The following is a 22661-nucleotide window of genomic DNA, read 5'->3' as shown; positions in this document are numbered from 1 at the left end:
CCTGGCCATTCTGCAGGCTTCAAAATTACCTATTTATTTGACCTTGGACCAAGACTGCCTTAACATTCCCCAGCTTGACTAAACTTTAGACAGGCTTCTTCCCTGACTCTAGGGCCCGGGAATCCATTTCTGTAGAACATCTTTAGAAAACCTGTAATTGTAAATATTTCCTCTGCCCCTTTGAGATATAAATCTTTAAGAAGTCTGTTGCCAGTTTTACAATTTATGAATGTCTGTCTCAAGAATCTTTGAGCCATCTCTTTGAAATGCAATCATCAAAGGAGACAGCAACCTTACCTCCCAATTTCTGTGGAAGGTAGAAACCTAACTTCAGTGGGCACCTTGCTGCAAGTGTTAAAACTGTCTGCTGTCACACAGATATGAGAGTTTACTTTTGTTTTGGGTAGGGTCTATTAGTAAACATAGATAATCTTTCTTCTCCTCACCCCCAACACTTAAAAATCCTGTCCTTTGTTTCCGTGGAGTTGAGTTGGGACGGAGTTCTGTCCTCTCTCCCCTACTGCAATAGCTTTGAACAGAGTCTTCCCTGCCTGTTTAACGTTGTCCAGTGCAATCTGTGCTTTGACACTTTCAATTTTCTACCCAAATCAAGATTCCTATCATAATCGGTCTGCAAATGAAATGTCAAAAGGAAAGCAATCAGACTTCAGTAATTTATACTATATAAATTGCCAATACTCTTCCTTGAGTATCCCAGGGGCTTTCATATATTTTTAAAACAGCTATCGGTTAAGTCACATGTATTTCTGAACTCTTCTCAAACAATGTAACAGCAAATAATTTAAATATTCCAGGCAATAGGGCAGAGATATTTTCGGTCCAGGAGACAATTTTGGACTATCCTTTAAGGCTTGATACCCCTGGTTCTCAATTTCAGCTGCACATTAGGATCACCTAGGGGGTTAAAAGAAATGCAAATGGGTCCCATCCCTAGAGATTCTTATTCACTGGTGTAGGTGTGGGGTGGTCACAGGGATTTTGAAAAGCTCCTTAGCTAATTCTAATTTGCAGTTACGGTTGTGAATCACTGCCTAAGCTCTTCATAGATTTTTTAAATCACCTCTTCTATTTCTGAATTCAACAAACACTTCCTGGAAATCAGCTTTGTGCCAGACACTGTCTAGATAACTAGAATGATCGTGGCATAGCCGCTGCATTTCAAGGAGCTTTCAGAACAATGGGAAAATCAGAATGTAAATAAACAGCTGCAATGCAGTAAGGGCTATAATAGGAGTCTAATTCAAAGAGTTATGGAAACATAGGTGAAGCAGCAACTAAAATTCTCTGGGGATTGTGTCTGACTTCATTAGGCCAACTAGGTGTGCATGGGGAGAGCCGCAGGAGGAGGGAGAGAAGATTCTAGGCAAAGTAAACAAAAGGAACAAAAGCCCAGGATCAAAAAAACCCCATCATTCTCTAAATATTCTAAAGGCCTTTGTTATTGCTGCTGCTCTTGCTGTGACAACATTTGGTCTAAGTTGACTAACCCTCTTGGTTAGTAAGCGGTCACATTTGTATTTTCCAGATTGTTACTTTTTCTACAAAATTTTGTCAAATCAGTGGATCTCAACACCAGTTTACATTAAAATCATTTTCATCCGGGGTGTTTCGTAAAAACAACAAAATAACATTGGTTAGTGTTCTACCCCCAAAGAGAGTTTGATATTATTGGTCTGAAGGGGGGGGATCTGGCTATTGTATTTTTTAAGCTCCCCACACGATTGACTACAAATAGGCATAAAGGCCATTTTGGGGGGGCATGGTGATGCTTGCATTCCTGTATAAATTTAGTAAATCTCACTGACCTGTATTTTAAATGGTATATTTTATGGTGTCTAAATTATTATTAAAGCCATTTAAGAAAACAAAAGCGTTGCACATTTAAAGTGAAAAATCAATCACCCCAAAATTCCCTGGGTTGACTAATGTGTTTCTTTGATTAAGAACCACTGGCTGAAATTCTAACAGCTCGCAGATGTGGAGTTTCTCAGTACAGGGATTAAAAGCAGTGACAGCTGAGAGGAGGGAGGTCGAACAGGCACAGAATCTTCATTAGAAAGATGAATTGAGTACTAGGTATGCCATTCTAAAAGAATGCCAGTCTCCGAGGATACGGTGTGTATTACATCTTACTCCGAAACTGCAGTTCACTGGAGTATTTCACTTTAACAGAGCAATTTCAGAGCTCTTAATATGTTGTATTCTTTAGTGCTTCACTGAAATAGCTGTTATGTGCTATCTCTATTTCCCTTTTTAAATCAAAACATCTGTTCGTTTCAAAGATCTCTTTAATGGAGATCTCAGGTGGCTCAAGCTACAAGAATAATTTTTTACAAAAAAATGAAATAAAGAGGTGTTAACATTTCTGAATTACACATAAAGCTCTAAAAGAAAGATAAAGGCCATCAGTTTATTAAATTCATTCACTAGAATGAAATGAGACACTTATCCAACTGACTTCTGAGAAAGTTTTTATAGGCAACCAAATCTGTCTAGGTTTATACAGACAAGATTAAACTCAATACCTGCCAAATCTTTGCCAATTAGCCATTCGTAACTTCTTTTAATGCAATAGAACCAATGGCAATGTAACATTTAAATATTTCCTGTATGGTTACAATTTAATAATTAAACTCATTTGAACTTTAAGCTCCTCCCTCTCAACAGTTTCTGAAGAGGAATAATTTTATGTAGACTGCAGTAAAATAACTAATCACATAAATATTGTAACACATCTAATTAAGGTGAACAAAGTAGTCAACTTCAAGTCACAGGATAACCTGAACAGCAGGTTCGAACTGAGAAACCAAATGTGAAAAGGTAAAATTCGTTTTTATTAAAGAATGACATAAACTCTGAATAATGAGTTAACATCTTTGCTTTATTTTTGGAACATCTCTCAGAAATTGTAACTACTGAAAATAATGTTGCCAGTTCATAGGTAGTAAAAGTACCCCAGAATTTGGGGAAAAAAAGTTTTTCATCTGAAATTAACTACTAAAACTCAACCCATAATGATGGGGAATAGTAATTCTCAGAGTTATCCCTTAAACAGAAGTTCATATATTTCCTAAATCTTGGTCAAGAGTCCACATGAGGTAATTATAAGAGTATGGCATCCAGTAAAAGGGAGAGTCAAAGAAACAGAGGTTTTTTTTTTTTTCTGCATAATCAAGAAGAAAGACTACTTTGTTCTTTCTTTAGCTAGAAATATCGCTGGAATAAAAAAGGATCGTTAGGTCATGACAATTTGAAGAAAACATATTTTAGGTCTATGCCATTTTCTTTCATTCAATCTTACATTCACCGAGCATCATTGTGATGTATAATTTGAATGACTAAAGGAATTCGTGGACTAAGAAAGAACATCCTAAAAAGATACAATTCCTATTTTGTGACATACTGGTTTATCAATCAGTCTTTGGAGAGTTTGGTTACAGTGAGTCAGTCTCTTAATGAAATGATGAGGTCAAGTTTGGGGACCTCAAAAGCTGAAAACCAGGCTCTTACTTTTGATAATTCTGAATTGGTATAATTCAGTGGCTTACCTAAACAACCAGCAAACCAGGAGAAAAGTTACCTCCTTAACTTTTCTCAGATATAACTGCTAGAATTATAGATTTTAATCTGACCTGATTGTGGCAATAAAATGCAAAGCGATTGACTGGATTACTAGCCTTTCAGATTTTCCTCTTCTACAAATATGAAGCAATACTCCTTTGAGGCAGGTGCAAGATGTTAGCTGGATCCCGGTTTTATATTTTGCTGGTCGTAGCAGCAAGCTATCAAGCATGATGGCTCCTCATGAAAATGTGAAAGAGAATTGTTTACAGTGTTGATATGTCTTCTAGTAAAAATTCTCATTTGTCTTTAATCGGCATGATTGTGGTAGAGACAATCATATGTTTACTAAATTTTGTTTGTTTTCCTTCCGGGCACACAGCTAAATTATGTTTACAAAATTCCCTTCCAGTCAGATGGGAAACTATGCTCTGGCTGATGAAATGTAGGAAGGAGTGATGTACACCATTTCTAGGTAGGGCACATAAAAACCTCCCGTACGACCTTTCATATACTCTTTCCCTAACCAAGGCCTGAATGAACAGAACTCAGGTCCCAGAAAAGAGTAACCAAAATGCTTATACTTATTTAGGTAAGCAAAAATAAAGGAATATTATGTTAAACTAAATTTTGCATTGTTTTATTAAAGTAGCCCACTCTAAGAAATTGGTACAAGAAGTGGGAGGCTGCTGTAATATAATCTAAAATGTGTGGTTGGCCTTTTGCTTGTCAGCAGGCTGGAAATCTAGGGATTCAGCTTCTGCAGCGCCCATGACAACGTGGAAGGCAGACTCCACTACAAGTGAGACAGCAGCTCTAGACGGTAAGTGAAAAACATGATCATCAGTGTAACTGGTGGTGGTTGGCGGCATTTAGCAAGACGTTAGAGGAAGGGGATGAGTTCAGGTAATGTTTGACTGGTTTAAAAGCAAAACCGAAAGGGAATCATTAGAGTCATAATTTATCATAACTATCTTAAAATGTGTAAGATATTTTAAATAAAATTTTGAATGAAAAACCCAGAAAAAGTAAAAGAAGAAAATCATAATCACCTATAATCCCCAAAGAAAACTATTTCTAAAATTTTGTATATTCTTCTTTCCAGGTATTTGCACATTACACGCATACACACACACACACACACACACACACACACGAGCACACTAGGGCTCTTATAGTACAAATAGATTTGAAACATAACTTTTTACCCAATAGTTCTCACGAACAAGTTTATATTCTATTCAATATTTTTCTATAAAGAATAGTATTTTGTGGCTTTATGTTGTATCATAATTTGTTAAGCCAATAACATTAGTAGTTATTTGCTATTGCAAATGATATATAAATGAATATTCTCAGAGCCAAATATTACATACCTATATGTATTTCTAAAAGTAGAATTTCTAGTCAAAAGAGTAGATACATTTTGAAGACTTCATGTTTGCAGTCACAACTGTCCAGAAAAATTTTACTAAGTTATATTGCCAACAGCAATATGTGAGAATGCCTGTTTTTCCAAATTTTCACTATTATTTTATAATTTTGCTTTTTAATCTTTGCCATAGAGATCATAAGTATAACCCAAGACCACAGACCTTAACTAGCCTGGGGATGCAAATTAGGTCACACTGACTACAATGTCTGTATTCGTTAGGATTAGGCCAAGTGACATTGGCAGGAGGCCCATCATAAGAGGCTGAAATAGAGGGCAGCACATCACTATCTTACACAGACGTCCACGTAAGCCATCCTGGATAACACGGTGTCAGGCCTGGGCTCCACAATGTCAGGCACCTTCACTCCAACCTGTTGTCCCTCTGCACTTGGCCCACGGCCTCCTGTCCCCAAATGGCATCATTTGAGTTTTAGGAAGCAGGATGGAAGCAGAAACAAAGAAGAAAAAGGCAAATGGCACACCTGGGTTCTTCCTTAGTTAACAGGTACCTAGAAGTACTGCATAAAACTCCTGCTTTGGTCCCACCGGCCAGCGCTTGGAAACTGGCTACCCCAGATGCAGCGAAGGCTGGGAAATGTAGCCAGTCCTCTTTCTGGCACACTTGTGCCCAGGTGAAAATTCTATCACTGTGGAGAAAGGAGAGTGTATTAGTTTGACAGGGCTGCCATAGCAAGCACCACAAACAGGGTGGCTTAAACACTGTGCGAAACCTACTGTCTCATAGTCCTGGAGGCCAGAGGTCAACAATCAAGGTCATCGGCAGGGCTGGTTCCTTCCGAAGGCTATGAGAGAAGGAGCTGCTCCAGGCCTCCCTTCTTGGCTATCTTCTTCCTATGTCTTTTCACACCATCTTCCTTCTGCGTGCATCCCCTTGTTCAAATTTCCCCTTTTCAGAAGGACACCAGTCACATTTGATCACCGCTAGCCTCATGGCCTTGCCGTCACGTGCTTACCTTCGTGAAGACCCTGTCTCCAAGTAAGGTCACGTTTTAAGGTCCTGCAGTTGAGAACTTCAACAGCGAATGTTGAGGGGAAACAATTCAACCCAAAACAGAGAGCAGAGATACTGGGGGGATAACTAGTACTCTCCGCCAAAATGCCCAAGGTAAGAAGGCCCTCAGCTTGCACCCAAATGATCGGAGAACATTCCTCCATTTCCCTCCTGCCCAAGTCAGTTATTTATGGAAGTTCACAGGGCTCGATCAGCTCCATTCCTTTCTTGACCATTTCTTATTAAGGTGCCTCACCTGCCCCACCTGTCTGCTGCTCACGGATGCTTTGGGTCTGTGGTACAGGGTGTGTGTGCATGTGTAAACCAGTCTCACTTTGTCCCCAGGGCTCCAGACGGGCACTACGTACGTCCCAAGTAATACTACCCCTGCTAAAAATAAGTTAACCTTGACTGTAAACAAACTAAATTCTAAGTGCTATGCTTAACACTTTATATGCATTATTTTACTTGAGCTTCAAAATAACTTTGGTAATTTTATTTTCATCTTCAGTAAAGGAAACTTAGGTATGTGGAGTTTACCCAACTTGCCCAAGGTTATGATCTTAGCTCTAAAATATGCTTTGAGTCTTTCCATTTGTATCTGCTTCCCACTGCCACCACCCTGGAATTCTCTAGTCTGGGAATGCAAACTGGGTCATATTCACTTTAACGTCTATATAAGAGTTAGTCTGGGGTATCCTCTAACCCCTTCTTTCACTCTTGCTCCTGAGATCTGTCTTCCACAGTATGTCTGTCTTCCAGATATAATCATTGAAAAATGCAAACCAGATCACGTCGGTTCACTGACTAAAATCCCTGCCTACATCTCTGACGTCATCTCTCCTGCTCTGGCCTTGCTCAGTGCTGCGGTCCAGCCACACAGGCCTCCATCACTGTCTTGAGTAAGGCAGGCTTTCTCTGGCCTCGGGGCCCCTGCCTTCTGCTCCCAGTGCTTTTTCCCCAGGTATCTGTCTCTGTGTCTCCTGCCCAGCCTTTATGCATTAGTGTAAATGCTATTAATAGTTCTTAGCAAGGTGCTCCTTGACCAATCTAAAGTATAATTCCACCACCCCTATTTATTACTAATACATTACTGTTTCATTTTCTTCAAGACATTTGTCAATAGATATCATCATACTAATTGTCTACTTGTTCACTATGTAAGCACCCCTCCTCCTCTGAAACCAGAAGGCAAGTTATTGTCCACTGTTTGCATTTCCAGAGAAGAATGCATTAGGTACCAACCTAATGCACGGTAGATGTTTAATCGATAATCGTTAAAGAATGATGAATGAATGCATCTCCCAAAGCACGATGCACAATACTCCTTTCTCCTTCCACCTCGAAACAAAAAAGCTCAATGAAATTAACCTCAGAAAGAAGCCCCAAGTTAACTCTTTCACAAACAGCAAGCTTGAATTCCAGTTTCAGCTCAGCAAGCACACACAGTGGGGTTTACCTGAGATCTTTTGACAACTCTCCCAACTGTGATCACTGACCTACAACACCAATATAGCACCATATGGCAGGCTAGTTGGGTTTCGGATACAGATCACATTTCTGAAGCAGAGACTGTCCAACACTCTATCTAGGAGGATAAATAAGGAGATTCTTTGCTTTCTGGAACCCACTAACTTTTGGCCAGATAATAAATGAGGAAATAAGGCCATTTAGAAGGGAATCTAATAACGTTTTCTATTTGTCAGGCCAGACAGATTTCGTTTCAAGAATTTTCCACATATAAATTTATAACAACCGTGTAAATGTTATACTATCATTATAACCAATTACAGATGAGGAACCAGAGACACAGAGAGCTGAAATAGCTTGCTAGATATTACATAAACAGTCATTTGCAAGGCTGGGGTTTGAACTTAAGAAGTTTAGCTCCAGAGTCCATGCTTTTAAACATCACTACAGTTCAAATACAATTTGGGAAATGGAGAGCAGAATAACCTAGTAGAGATGGGGCTAGAAGAGAAAGAAATATGTTTTGAAAACCTCTCGGATTACACACATAAGAACATCTTCTTAGTAATTAAAAGGCAAATATTAAGCTAGCACATTCTTTCTCCCTCCCTCCCTCTCTCTCTCAACTATTTTAGAAACCATATTTGTTACAGGTTAAATTTTGTTATATCCAAATTCCAAAGGGAAGACCAAATTCTTCTTGATATTCAATGTTGCTTCAAAGATAAATCAGCACTTAATTTGTGTCTTCCAACTAAATCTTGGGCCCTGATAGGTGTGTCATTTTGCCTTATTTAGTAATCTGTTATGTGGCTTTAGGTTGAGTCGTATCACCTGAGCACACCTTCCTTTCCTCAGCAGGGGCAGTGAAGCAGGTGGACTGAGACCACCATTTCTGGATTCAGACCAGTGACTTTGCAACTACTACCTATGTGACCCTGGACAAGGTGTCTATTACTTCACCAAGCTTGTTGTTTCACCTATAACACCCACCACACAAGGTTGTAAGGGGGATTAGTAAGATAAAATATATGAAGTGTTTGCCATATAGTACATGCTCAATAAATACTTTTCTCTTCGTAATTATTAATACAATATATATTAATTTTTTTCTTAAAGCAGAACTTACCCATCAATAGATTTACCAACAGACTTAAGTAGAAGTTTTCTAGACTTCATTTTAACTATTAGCTGGGGAGCTCCTACTCACAAAGTATCTTAAGACAACTACATTTCAGTTAGGGCAATGAGAGTTGTACATACCACGTCTGTATCAAGAACTTTCCACTAGAAAGTAGTAAATATTTTAAGTGAGGGACAGCTAAAGAAATTGCTTTCACGTGAAAATTCAGAGGAGGAAGAAATTGCTTTCACCTTCAAGAGCTGGAGCAGAGTAGAGAAAGGGCCATTGAGTTAAACCTTGAAGGATGCTACTAACGAGTAGTTTTTCTCTGCACAGCCTACAGAGCGAATAATTGCATTCTCCTCCGTGGTATGCTTCATCACTTTTCTTATTCAATTTATAGATCAGATTGTAATTATTGTTTCTGTCTACAAGTTATTATATGCTTTTGCCTGACAGGGTTGTCTTATTACCACTGAATTCTCCAGAACCTGATAAAAAATAATATTAATAGCTGTAACAATAAGAGAAATAACAGGGTAGTTGTGCATTTGGCTCAGGCCAGCGTTCGGAGCGTGGTGTTGGAGTCTGACTGATTTTAACTTCAGGCTGTGCCTCTTACGTACCTCGGGTAAGTGAGTTTCAGGGTTCCCTGATAAAATACAGGACACCTGATGAAATTCAAATTTCAGATAAACAGTGAGTAACTTCTTTTAGTGTAAGTATATCCCGTACAATACTCACGGCATCCTTAGGACAAAATATCATTCATAGTTTACCTGAAATTTCACAATGAACTGGGCGTCCTGGATTTTTATTTGCTAAATCCGACAATCCTAGTGATTTCCCTGATCACGTTTGTTACCTGCAAACGAGGTGACACTAGTCCCTTCTGTTTTGGGTAACCTGTATCTAACGGCCCTTGCTCGCGCTGACCCCTAATTACCTGCCCAGCGAACAGACTTCGGCAGAGCCAGGCGGACACTGCGGGCCGGTTCCCCTCGTTACACGGGTTCTAAAGCGCTCAGAGAAACTTCGCCGCGACGGCGCCCAGAGCTGCGAACTGCGCTGCAAGGCCTGCCGAGCGGCCTCCCGAGCGACGGCAGCAGAGTAAGGGCCACACCACAGCCAGCTGCCCGGAGCCACCTCAGTCACAGGGAAAGCCACGGCGGTGTGTCTGCGCACGCGCACAAGCGCTAAGGCCAGAGCGCCGTGGCCCCGCCCCCTCCGGGAGGGTCACGTGGGCGAGTCGCCGCCACGGAGGAGACGCCGGGCCCGGTCACGTGACCCCGGCCCCGCTTCGCACGGGGATGGAGCCGGAAGAGGGGCCGCCCCTGTGGCGGCTGCAGAAGCTGCCGGCGGAGCTGGGCTCGCAGGTGGGGAGCGGCGGCGGCGCGGGCCGGGCTGCGGGGCGGGCGGGCGGCGACCCGGGGAGGGGACGGCGGAAGCTGCGTGACGCCGGCGCGCGGCCTCCCCCGGGGCGTTTGCGGGCTGGCGCGGGCCGCCGCCTTGGAATCGCGGCTCGAGGGGCTTCGCGCGCGGCCGGGACCGGGGACCCTGCGCGGGGCTGTGGGGTCGCCACGTGGTCCTGGAAAGCTTCCGACGTGCAGGCGGGGGCCTGCGGGCTGCTCGCGGACGTCCCGTTCGCGCGTCCGGCACGCAGCTCCCGGCGATCCCGGGCACGCGGCGCCGAGCTCGGCGGCCGCCCTGGAGACCGGGTCGGAGCCAGCCTGCCCCCCGGAGGGCGCGGGGGGAGCTTGGTGAGCGTTGGGAGGGAAGGAATAGCGGGCGACGTTGGTTAGGATGGCCTCAGAAGTGACACGTCCACCGACTCCTGGAGTCAGGGAAGGAACCGGGCTCGCGAGGATCTGGAGGCAGCAGCCTCGTGCATCTGCCCAGGTTTCCATAGGCTGAGCGCCCCGATGGGCGCCGGTAAATGGGGCGTGAGACACGGCCTGTGTCCCGTGGGAGCGTCTTGGGTAGGTGGCAACTTTGGCCTTCCGTTTACAGCGGGGAAAGTGTGCGGGAGACAGAACGGAATAACTACTGCCAGGATCAAGGAAAAACACCTTAACTCTTTTCTTTGATTTTACAAGTGAGGAAACTGAAATGTCAGCCGGAAGTTTGAGTAACTTGCCCAAGGTTGTCCAGCCAGTGAACAGCAAAGCAGGAACGTGTGCGCACATCTGTTGACCGTGCAGTTTTTATTGGGATTCCGCTCTGCAGTCTTCATTCTACTCCGCTCTTACGTTAGGCCTATACTCTTTACTACCCTATATGCTCATGACTTCTAAATCTCTGGGTCCAGCCAAAAGTCTCCTCCCTGAGTATCGGGCTTCTGCCACAGGTACCTCGAATTTAAGTATGTCCTTGTCTGAGTTCCTCTTCTTCCCAAACTGTGGGCCTGCTACTCCCGTAGCCTCATTTTCTGTTTGTGGCATCACCGCTTTTACCCACTCAGCCTGAAATCCTGGATTTCATCTTTGGCCTCTCCTTTTCGCATCTCTTCTTCCTCTTTACTGCCACCATTCTGAGTGCCCTCAGCAATTTAAGCCCCCATGATCTTTGGCTCATCAACCGAGGAGGGGGTGTGTGGGGGCGGGTGGATACGGAGCGGTGGGCCTTTTGGTCTCACGCCTCTCCTTTTCTCTCCTTACATCTCCCAACCTGTTGGCAAATTTATGGAAAAATAATGCAAATATATGAATAGGTTGCTTTCCTGTTGAGCACGGGTTAAAGTCTAGGCTCTTTTGCATTGCATACAAGGCCCTTTATGATTAGGCTCCTACCCGCCTCTCCAGCCTTGTCTCCTACCCCCCTCCCTCACCTCCCAGATTGCCTGCTCTTCCCCTGGTCAAGCAGTGTGATTTTACACTTTCATCCAGTGTGTATACAGTTGCTTGTGATTGGAAATGCCCCTCTCTCCTGCTGGCCTGGCCAACTACTTGTCCTTTGTTAATAAGACTTAGCCTTTTCCTTCGTCCTCTCAGTGCTCCTTTGTATCTTCTACAAACGTTTATTATGGTCCCTATCTTCCTAAATTGCATTTATTTATTTATATGTCTGCTTTTTTCTAATGGATTAAAACTCTGTTATGGTAGGGCCTTATTTTATTCATTCTTTATTTCCTCATTTGTAAAATGGGAATAATAACTCTTTTCTTACCTCATAGGGTTGTGGTGAGGATCGTTCAGAGCTTGGTTCCTAGTTAGGGCTCCATAAATGGTAACTGTTATAGTTGTTTTTTCTTTGTATTTCTATTTTCTTATTTAATAACTGGAATGAAGTGTTCATTACATATTTGTGAATGAATAGAAAACATATTCAAAAAAAGATAGCACTTTTATTTTTTTATTTTGAATTCTGGGTTTTGCTTTAGCATGGGGGCAATATGGGACAAGATGGAATATATGTAGAGAATTTTGAATGATTTTTAAATTAAGTACATTAGTTGGTTTATGGTAAATAAAAATTCTGTTTGCATAGTACATCAGGCACCATTTGGAAGTGGAAATCACCAGTTGCTCATCTCTGTTCTGGTGTGTGTGGTGTTACAGGGAAGGAGTTATTACTTACAGTGGAGCGGAATACGTGTGATTCAGGAGAGACGAGTTGGAATACTTGCTGCTTAAATGTTATTTCAAAGTTATTTGGGTTCAGATACTCCTCTTATAAGATACAGATTTCCCCTGAGAATGATCACCATGTTAAATGTTTGCCTAGAACAGTACTGGCATAGTAGGTACTCAGTATATGTTGAAGACATGGATTGTAGGAGTAATAGTAGTGGGGATGATAATAATAAGAATGATAACAATGGCTAACGATGTTTAAGTACTTTGTACGTGCCAGGAATGTGCCAAGTGATTTGCATATGTCCTAATGTAATCCTTATGACAACATTATGAAAAGAGATGATATACTCATTTTACACTTGAGGAAACAGAGACACAGAATATTTGAATAAAACAAGAAAATAGTGGAACTAGGATTCAAACTAGCTAGTTTTGCTCCAAAATCCACAGTCTTAATCACTATGTTCGGTTATATATGTGTTAGAATTTTCATCGCTGATACTAAGAGTAGAAGAGCAGGGAATGTAAAACAAGAAAAGGTCCTGAGGCTTTCTCAGAACAGAGCAAAAGAAGTAAGTACGAATGTGGTGAAAATGAGGCAAAGCACAGGCTTTGTGGATCTACAGTAAAAGACTTTGATGTGAAAGTCATACCTTTTGTTTGGTCATTGCTACAAATACAATGTCTAAGGATCCTGAGGCGAAATTTTTATACTTTTTTACCATCTTCCTTTCAGGAATATTGGAAAAACAGTAGGTTTTTTTTTCTCCTCAATGTATAGTTTTTATAACTTATAAAATTATTTAGCTTCTGAAGGTGGACTTAATAGAAAGTCTGGGATTTTTGTGGAGCTCTGATTTTTAATTAATAAGAATAATCTTAAAAGTAGCCACATTTTAACCTCAGCTGCTCTTGCGGATAACATGAACTTCTCCCAACAACACTTGTTTGCTACAGGGAAGGAGAAATATGTTTTATTTTACTTATAAGTACATTTATTTCCTTTTTTCTCTCCAGCTTCTTCACAAAATAATTGATGGCATTTGTGGCCGAGCTTATCCTCTCTACCAGGATTATCACAGTGTTTGGGAATCAAAAGAATGGATGAATGTACTAGAAGATATAACAAAATTTTTCAAAGTGGTAGTTGGTAAAAATTTGTCTGATGAAGAGGTAACTTCACATTTCAATACCTTATACTAAATAAAAAATAAATAATGCTCAGATTTTGTTTTGAGTTAATCTTTAGAGCACTGTATAATACAACGACCATCATCAGGAAGTAATATATATTACATAACAACAAAAACCTCGTAATTGTATGTGGAAAATCTGATTATGGAAGTTCTGGGTTTTTGCAGTTTTGTTTTTACTATTTTAATTGTGAAACATTTAAAGCATACAGAAGAAAACAGGAAGTTATATAACTGACACCTACATTCCCATTACCACGATCAAACAATTGTTAACATTTTACTCTGTGTTTCAGCTTTGTGTGTGTGTGTTTGTTTTAGAAGCATTACACAGATAACCTAAATTCCCTCATCCCCCACCTAGATGTGCTATTCTCACCTAGAGATCACCACTCCTGACGGTGGTGTGCGAGTTTTGTATTCTATATTGTATGTACATTTTAATCTCTAAGCAATATATGGAAGTATTTGGGGGGTGTTTAAGTGTGTAACTTGTAAATGATAACATGTATGCATTTTAAGATGGTTTTAAATGCAGCATTGTGTTTTAGGTTAATCAATGTTGATGAATGTGGATCTAGTTCATGTTATTTTAACCGCTTATAGTATTTGATGATAGGAATTCAGTAAGATTTATTTATTCCTCTGCTAACAGTTATGTATGTAATTGCTTCTTTTATTGCTTTTACATTTTAAACAGAAAGTCCCTTTCATTTATTTTCTAACCACTTATTTTTATTTTCATAGATATTTCAGCAATTGAATCAGTTGAACTCATTTCATCAAGAAGCCATCATGAAATGCTTGAAAAGTAGGAAAGATGAGATCAAGCAGGCTCTGTTAGGAGAAATAGTTGATATTTCCTCTGCACAGTTACTGGATTTTGATTGGCAATTAAAGGTGAGAATCTATTTATGAGTATATATGTTTTTAATTTCATTTTTTGGATATAGAGAAATTTTTTTATTTCTTTTGAGGAGGAAGGAAAGAGTACTTTGCTGACAAAGGAGGAAATATGGTAGACCTTCTCATCTCAAAATCCCAAATTTCCTGAACATAGGCAGAAATACAGCTTTTAAAGGGAGTGTTGTATCCAAAGAATGGAAAAACAAGCATCACATGTACTCACCAGAAAACTGGTTTCCCTGATCATCACCTAAATGTACATCGGGGAAAGGTACCAATTGGATATCAGACTGGGATGGGGGGTGGGGAGAGGGGATGGGTGTATGCCTACATGACTGAGTGCGTTGCACACCCTCTGGGGAATGGTCATGCTTGAAGGTGCAGACCCGGGGAGGTGGAGGGGGGAGGGGATGGAGGTATGACTACATGATGAGTGCCAGGCGCACTGTCTGGAGAATGAGAACGGACGCGCTTGGGACTCTGACTCGGGGGGATGGGCGGGACATGGACAATGTATATGGCCTGGACTTATGTACCCCCATGATGAGCTGAAATAAAAAAATAAATAAAAATAAAGGGAGTGTTCTTGGCTTCAGGCAATTACTGTGGTTAACTATTCTAATCTTCCCATCTGTGTGGAAGACAAAGCCTGGAAACTCCCCCAGCTGCCCACCTGGGAGGCTGGCTTTACCTGGGAGGTTTTTTTTTTTTTTTTTTTGAGACAGAGTCTCACTTTGTTGCCCAGGCTGTCAGCCTAGCTCACAGCAACCTCAGACTCCTGGGCTTAAGCGATCCTACTGCCTCAGCCTCCCGAGTAGCTGGGACTACAGGCATGCGCCACCATGCCCGGCTAATTTTTTCTGTATATTTTTAGTTGTCCAGATAATTTATTTCTATTTTTAGTAGAGACGGGGTCTCGCTCAGGCTGGTCTCAAACTCTTGACCTTGAGCGATCCACCCACCTTGGTCTCCCAGAGGGCTAGGATTACAGGCGTGAGCCACTGTGCCAGGCCTACCTGGGAGTTTTGAAAGAAGACTTAACCTGCCTCAGGGATGCAGGCCGGGCTGAAGTTCCTGGAAGAGTGGGGGAAGTTTTCCAGGCCATTCCTTCTGGTACATATTCCCCAGTCTCAATCTTTCCCTTCCATCTCTATGGGAGGAGGGACAGTGTGGAGCCACCCCTGCTGAAGTGGGGCAGTGTTTCAGACGGAAGGTTCGTACTTACATGTGTCATTACAAATCTTTGGCAGTATATTTACAATAATAGATTACTAGGCGAAAAAAGTCATAAGCAACAACTACAACAGTGAGGATTGACAAGACGAGATGGACTGAAGCCTTGCAGACAATGTCCAGTACAGGGCTGGGCGGGCAAGCACCCTGTGGGCGGTTGAGAGTCCAGCTTCTGCAAACTCAGAAATCATATACAGATGACAGATCAACAGAAGAGGCAGTAGCCTGGGAAATCCTCACTAAGGAGTCTCTCCATGCTATAGGCAGAACAAATAATCAAAGAAAGGTTAGGAAAAAAATACTGACATTTTCATTTGTCCCCTTCCTTAAACAGTTACTTTAGATCGCATAACGGCTGGCCCTCCACTGGGGCTTGGTTCTCTTCTTCCATGAGACACCTCTACTCTGGTATGATGGACCCAGGGTTTCATTTCTGACAACTTCAGGGAGGTGTGAGCTGTTGGAGGCACTTCACAGGGTTTGTGCCACTTCTTTGTTTCCAGCTGGGCTGGGGCACTGAAAGCGGCAAACTCATGCACAGTGGTAGCACCTGACCCACTCATTTGGCATGTGGCGTTACCCTGCTTTTTACTCGTGGTTATATTACCATGCTTGCCTCGGGGTGCTGGGGAGGGTCTCTCGTAAACTATTTCTTAGGGGCTTAACCTAAGCCTGCTTCTGAGGGATATCCTTGCTCAGAGGGGGACAAACAGCAGTACCCTATTCTACTTCTCTGTGATGCAAAAGCATCTCTGTATTGCTTTGTGTGGAGGAAGGAGCCTGGGAACATCCTGGTGATTTGTGGGATGATCGAGTCCACTGTGTGGAAAGGGCCACCAGGTTCCCACTGGGGTCTCCCCTGTCTTTTATAATATTATATATCTACAGTTTGTTATTTCAAGAATATATTGTCCCGAGGAAAATCAAAGATAGATGAAATTACATCTTCTGTGTTGACTTGGGTATAAGTACAATCCAGCATCCACATCATGTGTATAAGAACATGACCTTGATAATAAATTTAACTAGACCTGTAAATCATTAAATGTCATAAATGGTGGGGCAGTATATCTTCCACATATATATTTGGCTACAACTTTCTAGACTTTGTAGGTTTCTTGAGATTGGTAAATGTGATCCTACCTCTAGGAGGAAAATCTACAATGTGTTATTAAAACTGTAGTTTTTTGAAAACATTTTGAAGACAGTCATGATCAGGATGGTTCATAAGGAACAATTTCAGACCAACTTTTTGTCCTTTGTATGGTACTTACATCAGTAGATGAAGAGAAAACAAATATATTTTTTTTCCTTAATTTTAGCATGCCTGGCTAAACTGCCTTATGTTGTCTTTGTAGATTAAGTGGAAAAAAATGTGGGAAAATAATAGCAGGTAGGTTCAAAATTGGATGAATTTGTGTTAGCTTAGAAGAAGGTTCCTGTGGCTCTTGCCTTGGCCCAGTTGTTAGCATTTGTATGAATACTATGCTTATCAAATTTGAAGGTGACACAAAGCTAGAGATACAGTAAATATGTAATATAAATACATAATCAAAATATAAAATTATTTTACAGCCGGTTGCAATGATGGACTAAACAAATGAATCAGGGATAACCTATGTAGAGGAGTTTTCATTTAAATAAAGGTTTTATATTTTCATAAGTATAGAAGACAAGGGAGAGATGTTAATAGTAGCATACATGAGAACTAGCAGTTGTTCTGGTTCACCAAAGTGTAGCTTGATTGATGCTGATTCAGTCTTGTGTTTTGTTGGTAGAAATGCAGTTCTTCAAGAGGTGGTTCTAATATATTCTGTTTTCAACTGTTACATCTTTTTAGTTTAATAATCCTTTTAGTTCTGGCTCCCAAACTTAAGAGATATTTAAACAAATTGGAACCCAACAAGAAAGGAATGACCAGGAACTTAAAATCATGGTATGTGAAATTTGTATGGAACACTCAGACCATGTACCTAGAAAAGATAAAACCCAGTGACATTTACCTTTAAAAAACTAAAAGTCCTACGGATGGGGGAATATATGTAGGTTTTGTGGCTCCAGAGACTGGAGAAAGGCTTAGGTATATCATTTGCAAACGATGGATTCAATTTTAACCTAGGGAAGAACTTTTTAACAACTACAAGTGTCTGGAAATGATTTTAACCCCTTCTTGAGGTAGCACACTCCCCATCATTGGTGGTATTGAAGCATAGGCTGAGAAACCATTTATTGGGAATACTGAGGAGAATTATCCCTGTGGTGGACAACCTGAAAGTGATACTTCAAAATCTCAGCTATTATGGGTCCTGTTTTGGGTGAGAGAAAGGAGGTAAGGATTTGATTCTTTAGTGTGTTTACCACAAGGCAGATACTTTGAATTGTTTTGTTAGGAAAGGTATCCTTGACCTTTGCATAAGTAATTTTTTTGTGAGTGGTAGCACTCCAAAAGAGATTCTGTTCTTGTGGGTTTTCCTGTCTCAGATTCCAGGAAAATTGAGTTTCCCTTTGGCATCTGCTGGTGAAGCTATAGTGTTTGTTTCAAAAAGTATCAGTACCAAACATTTGGTTCTTCCAATTCCCCTAGGATACACTCCAGAGACAAACTAAGAAGTGAGGTAAATGTGTTGGTTTTCTGTTGAGTGGCTCTAATTGGAGCTCGTGTCTTGATACCATATTTATCAATGGTTTGGTGGATAGCTGATCATGAATTAAGCTTCTGAATTTCTGAGAGTTTACCAATATTTTTAATGTCATTTATTGTTGTACATGATGTTTCATCTTGGTGTCTTTAATCTTTAAGAATTCTCTATGTTTCTTGCTGCATTGGGTCTGGCTACCTCTTTCTGCCACAGAACTGTTGGCTGGTCATCTTTTTTTGCTCCCCACTTCCTCCCTTTTATTCACTCTCCTTTCCCTTTTATTCTTTGAGTATGTGAAGAATATTTGAAGACTATTAAACATGGGTTTAATTTATTTCTTCTACGTTTCCCTGTAATTGACAGCAAATAGGAATACTTTTTAAAAGATATACTATTATTAAGTTCAGATGCATATTTAATATGGTCCTTTTACCATTGATTAATTACTGTTTTCCTCATTTTAAACAGCTTGCACTTTCTAGCGACAAGATTGCTGCATTACAAATGCCACTTTTAAATCTTCATCTAGATGTAAAAGAAAATGGTGAAGTAAAACCGTATTGTATTGAAATGAGTAAAGAAGAGCTGCAGAATCTCATACATTCCATGGAAGCAGCTTATAAGGTATTCGTTTTAGTTTTGTTCTATGATTTAAATGTTTAAGTTTTGATTGATACCCTTAGAGCAGTAAAAGAAAACTCATAGTTCACTTTTTTTTTCCCCCCTGATACTTTATGTTAAGCACAGAAAATACTTTGGCATGCTCTGATCTCTAGTCTTAGATATTAATTATAACCTGTAATGTTCATTTACTTAGTTTTAAGCATAATGTATCAAGTAGTTATTTTTGAAAGAATAATAGCGCTATTCTAACAGTCTAATTTGTTTTGCTTCAGTGCTCACCAGTGATAAAAATAAAATTTTTACCTTGGGACCATGAAATTAGTTGATTCTGAAGACTTTTTATGATTAAAAAAAATCACGATCTTAAAAAAAAGTGGCTTATTTAAGTGGACAAATAATAGAAAATTGCTTTTCTAATTCTCTAAGTAGGGGAGACAAAATACGGCTTGTAGTTACTATGACAAAATCAGGTTGAGACAAAATAGAACTAATGAATGTCCAAAAACTTCACACAACAGGGTGGCTGAATAACAGTAACCACGCCTAATGTAACTTACAACAGGGTGGCTGAATAAGGGTGGCTGAATAACAGTAACCACGCCTAGTGTTTAATAAATGAGAAAAATAATATTTAAACAGTAGAAGCCTGCTCTGAGGAGAGATAAAATTAACTCTATACGTATGTTCCTTCACTGTCGCTCAGCATTTTTGTCCGGTAATCTCGTCTCAGTTATTCTTACCAACCTCTTGCCACTAATCAGTCGTCTTCCTCCCGCCTTTTTAAAACCCTCAGAAACTTCAGTTTCTCTCCATATTCTGAACTTGCTCGAATATTTTAGTGTCTTGCTGACTGGTCCACACGTCCAGTAACCTGAATGGCAGCTCGAGCCGGGCTGTGCGGCCGGGTGGGGCTCGGTGTGTGCGGGGGTGTGCCGTGGAGCTGGCGTGCACGCTCATGGATTCTGAACCACGGGTCTGGCAGGGCTGTGCCGTCAGTCCCTGTGCACTGTCCTGCTTGGTACGAGTTCCCCGTGCCCTTCGTCCGAGATTTCGAAGCATTGTGTTTCGTGCACATCAACATCAGTCTGGTATAACCTGTTACCTTGCCCCCAATGTGTGTTTGAAGGTGGTCCTGCAGTTGAAGTAACTGGAGGTGGTGAACACCGGCACTGAGATTTCACTGCTGCAGCGATACGGCAGAGGATGCTGTGTGTTCAGAAACCCGCGACGTGCTGACTGCTGCACTGGGCTGAGAGGGCAGCAGTGTTGAGAATACGAAGATAACAGTTTATCAATATCTCTAAAGAACAGGAAATTACATGGTTGACAGGAAATGCTAAAATGAAAGATGAAAAATCTATAGTAGCTGTTTATATTTTCATAACGATTGTTTTGTCTCATTAAATATTTGCAGGATCTTTATAGATACATACTTTTATTGAAAGCAAAAAATAGGTTCTAACGTAATGTAAACATACAAAGCACAGATATACTTGAATATGGCTTGATTTATGTGAATAGCAAGGACATATATTATGGATATATAATTTGTGATATTTTAAAAAATTACTTTGTAAAAGAATGTATAAGCTGCATATATAACTCAGGAGATTACATATCTTATATTTCAAAGGAAAGATTATAAAATTAAAATATCTTGGAGAACAGCTCTTCATCAGACATGAACAAGAAAAAATACTCCAAATTTGTATTAACAATCTTGAGTTTATGAATCCTAGAAACTAAAATCTAGACTATGGAAAGATGAAAATAACACTTGTTACTTCTGCATTTCTGTGTCTGATTGGGAGACTGCTCTGATAAAAAGAAAAGATATCATTGTATATGTATTCAGATATCAAATAAGACTATATATAGGTTCATTTTTGTTATAAGCTCTTAATATTGAATTTAACACTTTTGGATATTAACAAATTCATTGGAAAACCATTTTAACCTCAGTTAACTTTAAAAACAAGCATTCTGAACAAATAAAAATGTCTTATTTTATTTTTATGTATTGCTTTATTTCAAATGACTTTTTACGTGACTCACTAGTCAATAATACATAATTAATTGGTGCCTACTATTTGGAAGCTTTACGACTCATTAGAGCATGAGACTATTCTTTGAGGTGTCCAGAGCAGTTACTACTATTCTCATCACACAGATGAAGATAGGCTTAGAGAAAAAGCAACTATAAAAAGGCATTTTGGAGTCAATTGCACAAATGTGAATAAGGACTGGGCATTAAATATCAAAGAATTATTGTTTTTATTAGCTAAGATAACGGCATTATGGTTAGCTTTTTTCAAAATATCCACAATTTATAGAAATATGTATTAATGAAATGACATATAAGAGTTGCTTTAAAATATTTTAGGAGAAAACCCTACGGCTGATTAGATGAGGGAAGTGTGACTTGATAGTTGTAAGACTTTTGTTATTTGCAGAGTCTGGGTGGTAGATAGGTTTGAAATTTTTCAGAATTAAAACGAAACTACTTAAAATAAATGATGCAGTGGATTTAGATGTGAGATAACTTGGACACTAGTGACAGCACAGATACAGTGACTGCACAAACACATGCGCGTCTGTCTGCAGAAGAACCTCTTGTGTATGACAAAGACTTTTACTCAATTCTGTCAGGGCACTGTTATACTCATTTTGTAGTTACTGTGAATGTTTGGATATGCTGGCTTGCCCTAATATCATTTATTTAGTTGGTTTCCTCATCGAAATTGTAATTTTCTCTGAGGCTGTGAAGATTTCTTCAAATATCTTTACGCTAGTCTTTTTCTGTTGCCCTTGCATGGTTAAATGCTTGCTGAATTAATAGACACTTTATTTTTCTTTGTTTAGGAAGATGTTGGATGCTAAACATGTATCTTACTTAAGCTTCTTATTGACATAGCAAATCCTAAACTTATTTCATATATATCTGTTCCTTTTCTAAATTTAAATGAAACAGAATGGCCATTTATTTCTCCCATTGTATAACAATCTTCTGGAAATAGTAGCTGGTATAGGATGCCTCAAAAAATCCCTGTAACTCTACAGGGTGAGGGTCAACTTCTGAAGTGGTGATTCCCAGTTATTTTGTGAGATGAATGTTAAAGTCATCCCCAGGGTAGAAATTAGACTTTTATTAAAAAGCTATTTTACTAATCATCAATTGATAAATAAACTTCACACTTTTGGTCTGTTCATTATTTTATTGTCAACACATTCTTTCTGAAGGGAGAGAATGAGTTTGGGGATTGGAAGTCTTCAAATGAGAAAGACTGACAAATAGGCCAACTCTAATATTTATATTTACAGTGGAGATTTTAAAAGAAATTTGACACAATGCACCTCACAAATGGATGCTGTACGTCAATTTTAGGCATGATTTTTGAATACAAGGAGACTGTTCGTTTCTTTTTTTCCCCAGATATAAACACTCCTAATGTTCAAATGTTTGTAAGACATGTTAAAGAATATTTTTGTAAAAAAAAAAAAAATCAAAGTGGTACAGAAATAAGCTCCTGGAAAAGTGCTGGTATCTTTTTTTTTCTTTGATTGTTGAATAATTCTGCAAAGAATTTCTTCCAAACAAAGGGATTTAGCTTTGTATTAAATCTTACAATAAAAGCTCTCAAATGATAGATTCAAAATTCTAAACACTTTTAAGGATTATAAAAAGATATGCCTGAAATCTTGCATGTTTTAAAACATAGTACAAAGTAAGCTTTTTATATGTAGGCATTTTTAATTAAAAAAAAGTTTTATTGGTGTTTTCGGAATAAACGAGCTAACATAAATTGTACATATTTACAGCAATAAACTACATTTCAGAAGCTGCACAACGACTTTTTTAAGTATAGCTG

General features: G+C 39.8%; 1 protein-coding gene and 1 long non-coding RNA gene across 6 annotated transcripts; one reads left to right on the top strand and one right to left on the bottom strand.

The window, feature by feature from the left end:
- Nucleotides 1-4200: 4200 nt before the first annotated feature.
- On the bottom strand, nt 4201-9795 carry LOC123624807. 5 transcript variants are annotated; one of them, XR_006730222.1, is made up of 3 exons: nt 9569-9795; nt 5753-6035; nt 4201-5664 (listed from the first exon to the last, which is right to left on the bottom strand). It is a non-coding gene; the product is annotated as an uncharacterized LOC123624807 (long non-coding RNA). The 5 variants fall into 5 exon arrangements; XR_006730221.1 differs by lacking the exon at nt 9569-9795 and having other exon boundaries at nt 4201-4398; nt 5311-5664; nt 5753-9557; XR_006730220.1 differs by lacking the exon at nt 9569-9795 and having other exon boundaries at nt 4201-5420; nt 5500-5664; nt 5753-9553.
- Nucleotides 9796-9857: 62 nt separating this feature from the next.
- COMMD8 (COMM domain containing 8) lies at nt 9858-22004 on the top strand. Its single transcript, XM_045532954.1, has 5 exons — nt 9858-9998; nt 13215-13370; nt 14138-14290; nt 18637-18792; nt 19919-22004. Exons 1-5 carry the CDS (start codon nt 9933-9935, stop codon nt 19937-19939), a joined length of 552 nt encoding a protein of 183 aa, XP_045388910.1. The 5' UTR covers nt 9858-9932; the 3' UTR covers nt 19940-22004.
- The last annotated feature ends 657 nt before the right edge of the window (nt 22005-22661 follow it).

Source organism: Lemur catta, chromosome 19, assembly GCF_020740605.2.
Source record: "Lemur catta isolate mLemCat1 chromosome 19, mLemCat1.pri, whole genome shotgun sequence".
NCBI classification, from domain to species: Eukaryota; Metazoa; Chordata; class Mammalia; order Primates; family Lemuridae; genus Lemur; species Lemur catta.
Note: the sequence above shows the minus strand (reverse complement) of the source record. Positions and strands in the feature narration are given on the sequence as shown.